General features: G+C 38.4%; 1 protein-coding gene across 16 annotated transcripts in view; it reads left to right on the top strand.

Annotated features, from left to right (window-relative positions):
• MAST2 (microtubule associated serine/threonine kinase 2) overlaps window positions 1-14479 on the top strand; it is a 145707-nt gene that overhangs the window by 60992 nt on the left and 70236 nt on the right. For 2 of the 16 annotated variants that reach the window (XR_014565193.1, XM_083742301.1), the window contains exons 1-2: window positions 4052-4566; window positions 5474-5680. The exons of 6 other annotated variants lie outside the window; for them this stretch is intronic. Coding sequence is in view for 4 of the 10 variants with exons in the window: in XM_083742301.1 (XP_083598427.1) it covers window positions 4517-4566; window positions 5474-5680 (257 nt within the window). In the remaining 6 variants the exon portion in view is untranslated. Of the gene's footprint in view, window positions 1-4051; window positions 4567-5473; window positions 5681-14479 lie in introns of those variants that run through there. 8 more of the 16 variants (XR_014565194.1, XM_083742303.1, XR_014565195.1 and 5 more) reach the window with 5 other exon arrangements.

Genomic DNA, 14479 nt, shown 5'->3' on the forward strand with positions numbered 1-14479 from the left:
TGAGGATGATGGAATACTGTTGCGCATTAGGCATCTCCAGAAACATGGATGGTACTGTGGAATTAGGCTTTTGGAAGCATTTGAATAAGAAACAAAGCAGGCTGTTAAAACCATCGTGTTGAAAATTGAATGTATTTTACATTTTTATGTGCCATGTGGTCTTCCTAATTTTAGCAGTACAGACATTTTATGCAGATTCATGATTTAAGGATTACTTGCCAATATGGTTGGTCAGTGGTAAAATGAAACTGTTTCTGGTTGGATTTGTGAGAGGTAAGTGAGCCTTCTGCCTAATCCTGGACTGAAAATGAAAAACAGTAGTATAATTGAAAACCATGATCTGAATATTTATGTTATCTTTCAAGAAATAGGCTTAGATTTATGATGCTGCTGAGAGAAACCTTGTTAGTATTTCCTTTTTGTTAAGGACAATGCTTGATGCCTCTACGTCTGGTGTCTCTCCAGAACCTATTCTGGTGCATAGAGGCTCTAGCCACTGCAACACTCCCTATTGTTAAACTTCCATGAAACTATTTTGGATTTTTGCAATGCTGATGAAATGGTTGCAACAGTATTTTTATTAAAATTACAGAACATATTGGGATGCTTGTAGGTAGACCAAATTATGCATTCTTTCTTTCTGAAGTGTGCGTTGAGTATAGGTTTTTGGCAATTTTTGTAAATTATTTCTCAACTTATAAACCTTGTTTGCATTATCAGATGCTCAGTCTTAAGTGGTAGTCATAGTTCTCTAGTCTTCATAGGCACCACAGGTCATCAGCTACACTTCTCAAATGAGAGATAATGTAGTAGTTGCGTTTATATGGTCTATTTCTGTCTTGGCTTGTATCTGTGGCTGTTTGCTTGTGAATATAAAACTAGTGACACACAACCTGTGTTCATGTTTACAGCAGAGAGAACTGGTTGTGTGACACTTGATAGAGCCATTCTCACATTTTATTTCTAAGTTACCAATTCCAGCGTAGCTTACTCACTTCCTTCATATCTGTTTTAATGGCGTTAAATCTCCCAGGTAAGTGAATTCCTTCCTGAGGAAACTAGCATTGAACTCATACTCCTCTTATTTCTCCACGCTTTGGCAGCAACACTTACAAACAGGAAGGGTCAGAGGCTAAAAGAACTGGTATGAAACCTCTCTGAGTACTTTGTGTAAATCCAGTAATTTATGTGCTTGACAAGTTGAAATATTTAACATAGAATAATAGAATAAACGGTGTAGAAATAGTACATCATTCAGATATGTGTTTTCAAGAAATGTCATAAACTGGTGATTAAAGCATTGTTGGTCTAAACATTTGAGCAGTCCACAATGAAAGGAGGTGAAACAGATATTTAGATTGAGAAAGTAAATGTGCTTTCAGTAAAGAAACAGTTGGAGTGAAGTTCACTCTTTTAACTTTGAAAAGATATTTAAGCTGACTTAAAGTTGTTGAACAGCAAAACAATAAGTTGCTGCATTTGTCAGAACCATTCAGTAAAATACTTTCTGTGTTCTCTTGAGCGTTTTATGTTTTATCAGTATACTATACTTTTCATATAGTGCTTTGGACTGGAATATTAATAAGTATTCTACATTCTACTGAGGTGCTGGAAGGGGCAATGGGCAGCTTTTAGCTCTGGTCACTCAAGGTTTTACCTGGCCTTCCAGTAGTGGGAGTCAGTTGCGTGCTCATAAAAAGGTAGCCTTCTGTGTACACATTCTAACACTAAAGAAAATTTGAAGAGTTTCCCAAGTGCTCCTAATTTGAAAGTGTGGAGTGATAGCAACTCGGCCAAAGGGAGAGGCTCTCAAGAAGAGCCGCTCTAAAAATAACTACCTGTTTCTAAAAAGATAGGAGGTGCTGATTCAGAAATTGGAACGGCAAACTGTATTGCTGATGTTGCAACATGACTTCCCAAAATTGCATGAAGAAAGTCTGTGTTTCTGTTGAACAAGAAGTACATTCACCGTACTTGGGGGTGACTAGCTTTGCATACATGGCAAGCTTTTAAGGCATAAGGAATTAGTGCAGTATTTTAGCAGTACTTTAAAATGAGAAAATCTGGTACTATGCTTTCTGAATATCCATATTATAAATACTGATCAGCTGAAATAGCTTATGTCATTTACATCCAAATACATTTGGGATATCTTGTACATTTCACATTGGTAGTGTTTTTTCGGTGTGATATTATTATTATTAACAAAAACTGTACTATATTTTCTTGCTTGAGGATAGCGTTTTATAATCAAGGAGCTTGTATCTTAGCTAACACGGGAGAACCATTAATATTTAAATAATATGTACTGTACTTTTAGTGTGTAAAGTACTTTCACCCCCATTCATTTCTATCCAGTAGTAGCTAATAGCCAGTGTTTCCATAACTTGGCCTGGTCAAACGTTCACAACTTTACTCAGGTTTTGATGCATAGGAGCTGTTTGGGGCTAAACTTCATTATTATATTGATTTAACCAGAGTTTTTTAGTGGGATATTGCTTGGGTGTGTGGACTTCTGCTGATTCCCCTGCACCCCCTGGTAAGAACAGTTATACATAGTGAGGCAGAGAGAATGTAGATTACTTTAGAAGAACTTGATAAATCAGATTAAGAGGTGTCCCAATCCTGTCAGGTGCCAGTAGACTGACGAACTTTCTCAGAGTGCTGGCAACTTCAAGAAATCATGTTGTAGTTCTGCAGTTCAAAAGTATCAACCCTTCTGTTGAAATTAATCAAATAACCTCATAATATGCTGTTTGGCACCTTTTTTGTACGTATGAGTTCGTCTTCATAGATTTTTGCTGACCATTCTTGAGAACAATTGGGTAACTTCTGGTGCCTGAGTTTTTTCCGCCTCTTTCTCTAAATTCATCTAAAAAGGTTTATCTTTAATTGAGATGTGTTTATTAAGAGACATTCCACAGCTAAATTATGCAGGCATCATTTAGACAACTTTGGGTTAAGTTTTTGTCAGTGAGTCAGTCAAAAATGGCGTCATTCAAATAGTATCAGGATTATATCTGGGATACTAGTTTACATACTGACGTAACATGGTTTTTTTAAAGGCCAGCATTATACATGGTTGTCTCTTGATTTGAGAATTAGTCTTCCTGATAGTATAAAGGAAGTAATGGAAAATGTGCTGGCTGGTCATCCATACTTTTGAAAGCTCATTATTTGATCATACAATAATGATACTGAGCAGTACATAAGGGCAGATTGGGCACTGGAGTTTATTGCAGGGCTCAGGTGACATTTTTTGAGTAGTAAAATGTAAGTATGCATCAGTGTGCTTCCTGGGCTTCCAGTATAAGTGGCAATTTCTATACATGGTGGTTTTGAAGATACTGATTAATAGTTTGGTATGCTTACACTCTTAGTCAGTGGCAAGAACTGTTGCTTCACAGCCAAAATGAATGAGTCACTATTTAGACAGGGGGGAAAAGTTTATCCCAGGGGTCAGCAAACTTTTTCAGCAGGGGGCCGGTCCACTGTCCCTCAGACCTTTGGGGGAAGAATGGACAAATTCCTATGCCCCACAAATAACCCAGAGATGCATTTTGAATAAAAGCACACATTCTGCTCATTTAAAAACATGCTGATTCCCAGACCGTCTGCGGGCCAGATTTAGAAGGCGATTGGGCCGCATCTGGCCCCCGGGACTTAGTTTGCCTACCCCTGGTTTATCCTTTAAAAAGGAGTTGGTTAATTCACATTGTTAAATCTCTTGCCTTGGAGCTCTCATCACCGTTGTCAGTTCTTCCTAGATCCAGAAAGAATTAAAGTACAGGTTGAAGCAAAGTCCTGTTTCCTCTTCCTGGAAAGCCTTGTATATAAAAAACCTAATACAGTATGCTTAAGTGCTATTGAGTACAATATGAAAATCCATAATAAGGAAAAAGGTATGAGATCCAACCCCCATGTTAGAAATCCAAAAAATATTTTTTGGGGAGTGGGGGTGGGGTAGAAATCCACAGCAGTCAGAGAGCAGCTGCCTGTGGCTTTCCTGGGGCTCTGGGTCAGCAGTCACCGTGTACTACTTTTGCAGTGTGAGCTTTCGTGTTGGTATGCGAGGCTTCTGCCAAAGTTTTTGCTCATGTGCCATTTCTCCCTCTCAGTCTCTGTTTCCTTGTGGCTTGCTGAAAGTGTTGCTGAAATGAACAAATGTTTTTCCGTGATTTTCCATGCCTCAACTGTGAGTGATAATGGAAGTAAAATGTAGGCGGTGAAACAAAACGGTTCAGTCCCTATCTTCGGCTTCTCAGACCTTGCTCCTCATGCTGGCTGACTTCGGCTTGGTTGTTTCTGGATGCCATAAATAAGTTTGCAGAAGGCTTCTTAAACAATTGCCTTGTGATGTGATCTATCTGATAGATTTCGACTCCAGTTGAAGGCATAGTTATCTGTCATTGACTCTGAGGCTACGCAAGAAACTCAGGCTTGGATTTAACAGCACTTCCACTTTTCTGGCTTTAAGATCTATTCATTTAACACATCTAGCATTTCACACAGTGAAATGATGAAACGAAGAAGAGAGAGGTTTGGAGCCCCATCTCTACGGATCCAGTAAGGATTGTTGTGTGAAATAGACTCAGTGCTTAGCTTATCTATTGGAGTGAGAAATATAATATTAATCTGAATCTTGAGTGTCAGTTAAGCAATAGTTTAACAAATCCATGCTTTCATTTAAGTTTTTAGAATAAACAGTCATACATTTTGTTGGTCTTTTAAGCATAGATATAATTAATGTACTATCTCTTATTTTTATATAATGGGGCAACTTAATTTTTTGCTCTCCTTGGTATGAAGTGAATAAAAGTTCATATTGAGCTTTCTGGTCTATTTTATTTCATAATTCGTATTTGTAGGGCTATTGATTCCAATTAAATATTCAGTATAGCTGAATTGTGGAGATTAGTGCCTTAAGTATCAGGAGTAAATAAAGTTAACCTCAAGTTTCCCCATTAATGTATAAGTTCTTGCACTTTTAATATACATCTCCACATATGAGAGCATCTTAGAAATAAAAAAATAAAATATTGTGACTGCAGTCTGCTGTGAGCCACTGCCATGGAAGAGAAAAGCCGCAGTCAGAGGTGCAGCTTGTGAGACTGTGGCCCATGGCTGCAAGTGACACTGAATGTGCATGGAATATGCCATTAAGTATGAAGATTATGTAAGTGGAGGGTTATCTAGTTTTTCAGTCTTTTATAAATTCCCATTTGATGCCTAAGAAGAGATTAGCAATTGAGGTTTTTATTTAACTTGTAGTTTACTCATTAGATGAATTTGGGCTGATGCATGAAGATTCAATTATGTGTAGCTTTTATACTTTCCATGCCCACTCCAAAGGTACATGTTTAGGTGTAGATCTGTTATTTGCTGTGTGCAACTTGTTTTCTTTAAAAACAAACAAAACGTACGTGACAGGATAATTTTGAAACTGACTCTTTCTGTTGTGGTGCTTTGTCAGAATCTCCTCTCCTTTCCTTTCCCACTGCCGAGGAAGTGATGGGCACCAGCATGTGTTCTCTCCTACTTCTGCTCCAGGTCTGCAACATCTTAAAATCCCATTTAGTGCTGATTGTGCCCTTGCTACATCTCCTCTAGTGTTTTACCTCAACCCACAACCTCAGAGCAACCCCGGTAGCCCTTGCTGCAGCAACCCACTTCAGTGGAGGTAAGGAGGAATTTAAACTGGGAACATGCGTTCTTTAATCAGTAGTGCATAACCTTTAACTTGGGTCATTTCAATAGTAGGCTTAGAATTTAAGGTATCTCTGTAGCATTCAAAATTTTGTCAGGGTCATGAAACATCTAAAATAAGAAAGGAAGCATTATTCAGAAAGCTTGTTCTATTATCAGTCATAGTAGACTGATTATCTCCCCCCAGTTCAATAAGCATGGTCAAAATCATTTGTATGCATGTGCCCCCCTTGTCTTTGCCACAGTTCTGTGTAATGCTTTTCTCATTTATAGATGGGCCCTTAATAGAACTATACTTGTTTACAGAAGCATTATTTCTCAAATTTTTATTTACTACATGTCCTTTGCCACCCTGAGCAAAGGAGGAAGGGCAGGATATAAAGTTAAGAATAATAAAGAAATATAATTTATTATTGTTGTTGTTGTTGTTGTTGTTGTTATCACCACCACCACCAGCATCACTATTTCTTATATGGCCTTCAACATAAATTCCCAGGAAACGTTACAGCAATGTAAATACAATATTAAAATCAGTTAAAACAATTAAAAACAGTCAAAAGAAATAAGGTGGGTCCTAAAACATACATCTCACCATCTGCTGCCTCATTCTGTTATTTTGTCCTGCACCCCTGGCAGCAGAAAGGCTTGAGCTGACCCTGCGTTCTCTTGAATGACTTCCGCATTTACGTATTGCCTTTGCTCTATTCAGTGAATACAGACTGGAAGAAGGTGTGTCAATATAGATCCAGGGGGAGACTGGATGAAGCATACAGATGTTGGCCTCTTCTCACCTCCTCTACAATTTTAAAACATAATTCTTACAGTCTTTCTATCTTTAACAAGATATATTATTTTCTAAAATACAGTGGTACCTCGGGTTACAAACTTAATTCGTTCCCCGTTCTTAACCCAAAACTGTTCTTAACCTGAGGTGCGCTAATGAGACCTCCTACTGCCTCTGGCCTGCGATTTCTGTTCTCATCTTGGGGCAAAGTTCGCAACCCGAGGTAACTACTTCTGAGTTAGCGGAGTTTGTAACCTGAAGTGTTTGCAACCCGAAGTGTTTGTAACCCGAGGTACCACTTTAAGTTACATTCAGCCCATCCCTAAAATGCTTCCCCCCCCCCACATGTTCCTTGTTTTAAGTGAATTAAATTTGCTATCATAATATCTGCTCATTTGTTCTTTCAAGTCAGCCTTTGGTAGTTTCACTATTTTTAATCCTCTTTAGTAGAACCTTTCCTCAGGCTTCCTGTTAACCAGCTGTTATGTTTGCATGTAGAGTAATAATTCAAACAAATTTGTGCATGCAAACATAAGGCCAGTTTTTCCTACTAAGTTGAGATAGATGCTTTGTTATGAACTCCTCCTTTGTGGGCAGTGCACAAACAATCTTAGGTACTTGTTTGGTTGCATAAAGTTGTCCTATGAGGCAATCTGATGCTCTGTCATACTCATAACATCATGAAATAATGCCAAGAAGCAGGCAGAAGCTCAAGGAGGAAGGTGCAACTTCTTTCACCTTCTCTCACTTTAATCAGGTTTGTTAACTTCATCATTCATACCATATACCAAATTTTAGCTAAGCAAGAGTTTGAAGAAAATAGTGGAGTCAGTGATGGTGCTTTTCAGTTCTGACATATTGTCAGTTTGGCTGCCAGAAGCCGATAAGTAATAATATCTATGTCTTCCTCTCGTATACTAATACAGAATTTAAAAATATTTGAATCTTTACACATAGCTGCACATAAGAGATGATATTCAGTGAAGTTTTATTCAGTCACCCCATTGAAATTAATGTACATGACTTTAAGTTAGGTCCATTAATTTTAATAGGTCTACTCTGAGTAAAAGTTGGATGAATCCCACCCAGTGTTTTTTTATTATTATTATCTAGTATAGTATTTTTTCTATAGAGCAAGAGTTGTGTTACCTGTGAAGGCTCCTAGTCTTGACAGAGCAACAATATGTGTGGGTTGATAAATCCACTGTCACATCCTATGGCTTTGCTCATGGGGACTACAGCAGAAGGTTAGGCGTGGGCTCTCCTCATGTTTTCCTGGGCCAACTCCAAGGTAATGCAGCTCAGGGGCCTGAGGGTGAAACCCTCTAGGGAACCACAGGGATTTGGCTGCAACAATTGAGAGAGATATCAAAGTTTATTTTGAATACATGGTGTGCCAAAATGAAATTATTGCATCAAAACGTCTGTATGAAAGTTCAATTATAAAATCGAACAAATCTGTAATATTTGGTTGGGTAAAACCTTCAAGTTATAAAGAGGAAGCATTGGATAGTGTGCAGAAACTTACGTAAAAACCTTAGGCCTACTTCGTGCAGCAGCATAACACCTGACCTCCTGACAAATGAGTTAAAAATAGAAGGAAAAGGAAGTGATACTAATATTGCTCTTTAAAGAACACTTAAGGTGGAATTCAAATGTTCCTTTTGTGTAAGCCTTTCAGCTTGCTAGATTGAACAATCCTCCCTCCTACCCGCCTAAAGGGCTTCCACTAATGGGGTTCATTAGGTGAGTTATGCCCTTAAAGTTGCACCTTAACTGGTAGAAGTTTGAAAGGCTGAGTCTTAAGAAGTCAACAAGTAAAGTTTTTGATAAAGCCTCTGTGTTGGAATCTGTTTTATTGCTTTTTTTTTAAGAGACTTAATTGTTTTAAGCTCTTGTTTTTATACGTTTTATGATCTTTGTATGCCATCTTGTCCCAAAAGATGGAAAATCTAACTAATATTGATGTTGGTTTCAGCTTTTTCTAGGGTGATCATAGCTTTTTGTTGTTTCAGAGGTTCTGCCTTTCTGCTTTGTAAATACACAATAGATGATAATCTGTTGATATGTAGTTGTGTCTAAAAGCACAGCTCTGTAATGATAATTTTCGAATTCCTTGCTTCACCTGTGCAGCTCTTAATCCTATTTTATCCATTTGTTCTTTGTTGTCGTTTTATTTACTTGGATACCAGTCGGTCGCTCTTGCTGCTGATTTGGAATCTTAAGTTCATCCTGTCAAGTTATTTTCTGACAGCTACATTTGAACACCCACAATTGAGTTACGCTGCAGCTACCTTAGCTCTGTAGGGAATTACATTGTCTGGTAATAACATTACATTGATTTGTCTGTGTTCTTCCATAAATGTTTACATAGGTTTTTTTCCTTTCCTCTTGTTCTGGCGTAGTCAGCCTTTCTGTGCGGACAAACAGCTGTCCGCTTGCCTGATCCAGTTCTCTTGTAACAGTATCTGATAAAAGAAGTTTCCAACTTTAGGGAGGTCAAATATACTTGGAGACAAACATTTTGTACCTCACATGTGTCTGTTAATATAAAATTTTATAATAGTTTTGTAATTGCTTGAAACCAGATATTTAAATATGACCATGATAGCCTTGATTAACATTCAGGAACGAGGATTACCCTTGTTTATTGATGTCTAATAACAAATGAAAGCATCACAAAGCTCCAGTTTCTAGAATACCAGAAGTTTGATTTTAAAGTATTTTCTGTGCTTACTTGGGCGAAGAGTAGAGAAGGAGGGAGCAATAAGAGAGCCAATACAAGCAAGATCTTGATGATAGAGTACCACTATTATTTACCCTGACAATTAATTTGTGACAGGGCCTGGTACATATGCCCATAACTTGTTCAGCTCAGCTGCTGGAGAGAGTTAAACAGCCTGACTGCTGGGTAAAAAGGGCAGATTCTACATTAAGGATAAATAGAAAGGAATTGGGGGAGGGGAAGACACACACTGCAAATTATATAAATATATAGTGCAACCATGTTTGTAGTATTGTGTACAGTTCTTCTTGCTGCACTTCAAAAAGGATATTGTAATGCTGGAATAGGTTCTGAAAAGGGCAACCAGAATAACCAATGAGCTTGAGCAACTCCCTTGTGAGGAAAGGTTACAACACTTAATGCTTTCTAGTTTAGAAATAGGGTGACTAAGCAGGGGTGGGACGCGGGTGGCGCTGTGGGTAAAAGCCTCAGCACCTAGGACTTGCCGATCGAAAGGTCGGCGGTTCGAATCCCCGCGGCGGGGTGCGCTCCCGTTGCTCGGTCCCAGCGCCTGCCAACCTAGCAGTTCGAAAGCACGTCAAGGTGCAAGTAGATAAATAGGGACCGCTTACTAGCGGGAAGGTAAATGGCGTTTCCGTGTGCAGCTCTGGCTCGCCAGAGCAGCGATGTCACGCTGGCCACGTGACCCGGAAGTGTCTCCGGACAGCGCTGGCCCCTGGCCTCTTAAGTGAGATGGGCGCACAACCCCAGAGTCTGTCAAGACTGGCCCATACGGGCAGGGGTGCCTTTACCTTTTTAAGCAGGGGCACGACAGAGGTGCATAAAATTATGCATGGTGTAAAGAAAGTAGGGAGAGAGAAGCATTTCTTTTTCATATAATGCTAGACTTCAGGGTCATCTAAAAAGCTGAATATTGGTGCTTCTTTGAAATCCACTACCACAAAATGACCATTGACTGGTTTTTCAAAAGGTATTATACAAATTAATGGAGGATTAAGGCTATCAGTGACTGCTAGGCACAGCTTGGTGTATTGAATCTCTGACTGGAAAAACCAGACTTTTAGCAATTAGAGGTATCTGAACTTCTAGCAAGTTATAAGTTCAGCTAGTCATCATCAGATTTGTCTAACCATAGCCCACCACTTATCCTCCATTCTAATTGTATTTATTTATTTAAATATTTCTATACCACTGTATCATAAAAATATCAATGCAGTTTACAACAATATAAAAACATAAAACCAAACCATAAAATTGTAAAAAGTTATAACCAAGATAACTTTTAGTTGCAAAAAGCAAGTAAAAACATGTTTCCCAGGTATGCCTCAGCAACTGCGTCAAAGTCCATGCTTTTAAGAGCAATCTCAAAGCACCTTGATATTCCAGATTTGTTGCTGTTAAGCGATCAAGGAGGGTAGTTAATACATCTTTATAACAGAAGTGATTGGAGTTCGGATTTTTAAGCTTTTATTTACTAAGATTTATATACTACGGTTCAGTTAACAGGACAACTTGCAGTAAAATATAGCATGTATGTATGTGTGTATGGTCTTAGGGTATATTGAAAAATGATATCAGTAAGTTAATTTAGGATGCATGTATTCTTAAATGGAGACACACTAGTTTAAACAGTTTATTTGGGGTAGAATATTGGTTGATCTCGGGCGTGGAGGGTTGCTGCTTGACAGATGTCTGTGGAGTAACTATATTAAGGCTAAATGCTGCTTAGAAATTGTTCTGTCACAGCAGGTGGCAATTGCCAGTTTTAGTTGTTGCTTCTTTCAGCTTCCATTAGCTTTAAACATGATGAGTAACTGCTCAGTACCAAGTGGTATGATACTATTTTTTCCAGTGGAGGTTGACTGAGACATGCTTTATAACACAATAACTCCAGACTCATTGAGAAAATATTGGGGCTTGGAAATGTTGAGACATTATCGTTGTTTATTTCAGTTAGAAGACCATGTGGTTTGGAGGGATTTGGAGCATTCTTCTTTGGTAGCAGAAGCTTGTGAAATTTAGCCACAGTCCCAAGACACTGCTTCTTGTGCTACTATTGGTTCTGCCATATAAAAAGCCCCAAGAAGTTTCTGAGACAGATGTACTCCCCCCCCCCCCAGCATACTAAAGAACTTCTATTCCTACTCTATGGAGAACTCTACTCTTGAATTTACTCCAGTGCATTCTCTACGCTCTATAAGTGAGAACTCATTTTAATGTTACACCAGCTGCATGGAGACTGGATGAAATAACTTGCAGGAGTGGCTTCAACACCACTCAAGGCTCCTGTTGGCTGATGTAGTGTTGTGGAGGCTATTCAGATGATAGTGAGCTCCACTGCTGCATTTTATGCTAAAAGGGCAATACAGAATTTTAAAAAATACTTAAATAACCAGATCCCATGCAGCCAGGAGAATGTCTCGGTAATTCAACTGAATGGGACTGAATACATCTGTCTCTTCCATTGAATATGCCAGTTTTCTGTGAAATACCTATGTGAAAGACCCTGTCATATGGTTGAATGGCTTAGGCATTCTCCCATCTATGTACATCACCTTAAAGGTGAGGAACTTTCATTCTATTGGGAGAATATTTAAAGGGCACTTATAACAGAAAAGGATGAGGAAATAAAAGTGTTTTTGAAAATCACCAGAACTTACAAAAATATGTGAATATAACAGTTTCACCAAATCGAAGCTTTTGCAAAATGGTGGGAAGAATGGCATGGCTGATAGTATCAAAAGCTGAATGTCAAGAAGAAGACTAGAAAAGATAATATGAGATCTAGCGAGATTAAGCAAACTGCAAATGTATTCAAGGGCAGTTTCAGTTGACTGCTGGTGAGATTTTTAAATTTCCTTTGTTTAAAATAAATGAATGATAAAGATCCAACAGAGGATTTAAAGCAAACGAGTTGAGGCAGAACAATTTTATCAAATTTAGGACAGAAAATGTACAGTACCTTAAGATTATTAGCAGGAAGGGCAAGTTTGTTTGATGGAGTTTTTTTTAAAGGGAAGAAATAATAAGCATATATGAAATTATAATGGGAAACATTTGTGTGTGTATGAGCCAGTAATAGCAAGCAGGGGTTGTAGTCTGCTGCCACCTTTCACCAGTGTCATGAAGATAGGTCAGTCGCTGAGTCAATATCAGTGTTATACTGATAACATAACACTGCATAAGCCCTCAGCCTATGGAGGGGTTGCATTCCAGGGTTCATGCCTAAACCAAAACTGCATATAGTCAAAACACATGGCAGGCAGTGGCAGACAGGGTTGCCAAAGCCTTTTTTCTATATGCCTGTCCCCTTTCTGCCCCCCTTTTACATTTTTTAAAATTGCCAAGCACATAAAGCTGAATGCGCACAAGTTAAATGAGCATAAATCATGGTCTCACTGTACATCATTGTGAAGAAGTTGCCTTCAAATTTGAAGAATGATAGTAGGTTTTGAATATGTGACGTTAACTTGTATATTGGTGCACATAGGAAAAATGTTGAGCTTTGCCACTGAGTACATTCAAATTTTGTTTTGGAAAAATAAGGCGATTTTTTCTCGTAGTAAATGTGTCAGCTATAATTAGGATAATTATGTGATTTTTAAAGCATGAAAGAGTGCATATATAATTGCAAACACTATAGGTCCTTAGGAAGCTTGTTTAATTTTTTTAATAATCCAAACAATAAAGTAGTGCTTTAAAGTAACAGTGACTCAGTTCATGCACAAAACTACAACAAACCATGGCTTAGTGGAAGTGTGCAAGCTGCCTGAGAAGAGATCTTGGCCATTTTGCTCCTCTTCCAGTACTCTGGTGCTGTACTGCTGTGAGCTAAGCCCTGGTTTGCCTTGGTATGTTATCTGCACCCAAATTCATGGCTTTGTCTCCTCCAGACAAACCATGAGTGGTAAGCCATAGAATGAACCTTGTATACAGCTTGTAGTTTGCCTGATGTAAGAAAAACTGAGCCCAGGTTCAGATTACACACTAAGCCAAATTATTGCTTAGCTCACAGAAGCAAGAGGGTGGACACCAGAGGAGGAGTAAAGTCCTTCTTTATGGGGGCCAATGCTTTTGCATTACACCATGGTTTGGATTAGCATTAAGTGCTAAATGGGTTATTAAATGTTCAGTTGGTGAATTAATACGTGTAGTTATGAAAAGGCACTAACTACTGTTGGAAAAAGCCATCAGACAAGCACTATGGTACAGTATCTAACGACTTCACATGTCATAGAAGATGACAATTTATAGGGAATGTAACCTAAGAAAGATTTGGACTTGAATTCTGAAGTCTTTACACACATCTGTTTTGAACACTCCAGTTGGGTACAGCCTTTTTTCTGTAGCAGACTCCAGACCTGTCATGATGTCAGTACGTAAAATTATCTGAATTTTGCATTGCTATTGCTATTCAAGCTATTGTAAAACATATTCTTGTGCAAAAGAGCGTTGAAATACTCATGAGAATTATCTAAATTACAGAGACATATAATGACTATTGTAGATTTGTATCCAATTGATACATTGTCAGATGTAGATGTAGATGCAGTGGTAGACATCTAGACATGTTTCATTTTGCTGCTGAATTTTTGGGGCTTTTATAAAGAAGTACAATTTTAAAAATAAAATACATATTCTGTAAAAGAAAAAAAAACAGAGCTTAAAATGCTGTGCAATTTCATCAAAAGATGCAATGAATGAGGAGTCATCTGCAAAACTAGGAAATGTTGTCCTATATTGGCCTGTTTTCGTGTCACTGTAACCCAAAGTATGGATTATCAGGACTTTACAAACATGCTGGCTTCCAGGAGGAGCTTTCATCAGCTTTGCTCTTTTCTGGACTTTTTAGCTTGGCTTGGGATGTCAGCTAAGCCAAGTTTTGTTCTTTGCAGAAGATCTTGGTTAAGGAGAAGAGACCTTGACCTTAATCTTGGGTTTGGATTATACCCAGATCCAGATGTTGACTTTGCAGCTATGCTGTGCTAAGCTAAAAAGCCCGAAGAGCAGCAGAGCAGGTGCAATCCTTGGTAGCCAGCATGTTCACATGTTTGCACTTAGCCATGGTTTCACTCGGTTTAAAGCATGGGAATGTGTCCATTGATTGCCATTTCTTTAACTAGGCTGTCAATTCAACCACTTTAATTTGTAACCATTATATATTGTTTGCTGCTGTTGCATTCCAACATTTGCATGCTTTTTTTGCTGTTGTGCGTATATATTACAAGGGTTATGAACTGTTG

The sequence above is a fragment of the Podarcis gaigeae genome (genome assembly GCF_964106915.1).
Source record: "Podarcis gaigeae genome assembly, chromosome: 6".
NCBI classification, from domain to species: Eukaryota; Metazoa; Chordata; class Lepidosauria; order Squamata; family Lacertidae; genus Podarcis; species Podarcis gaigeae.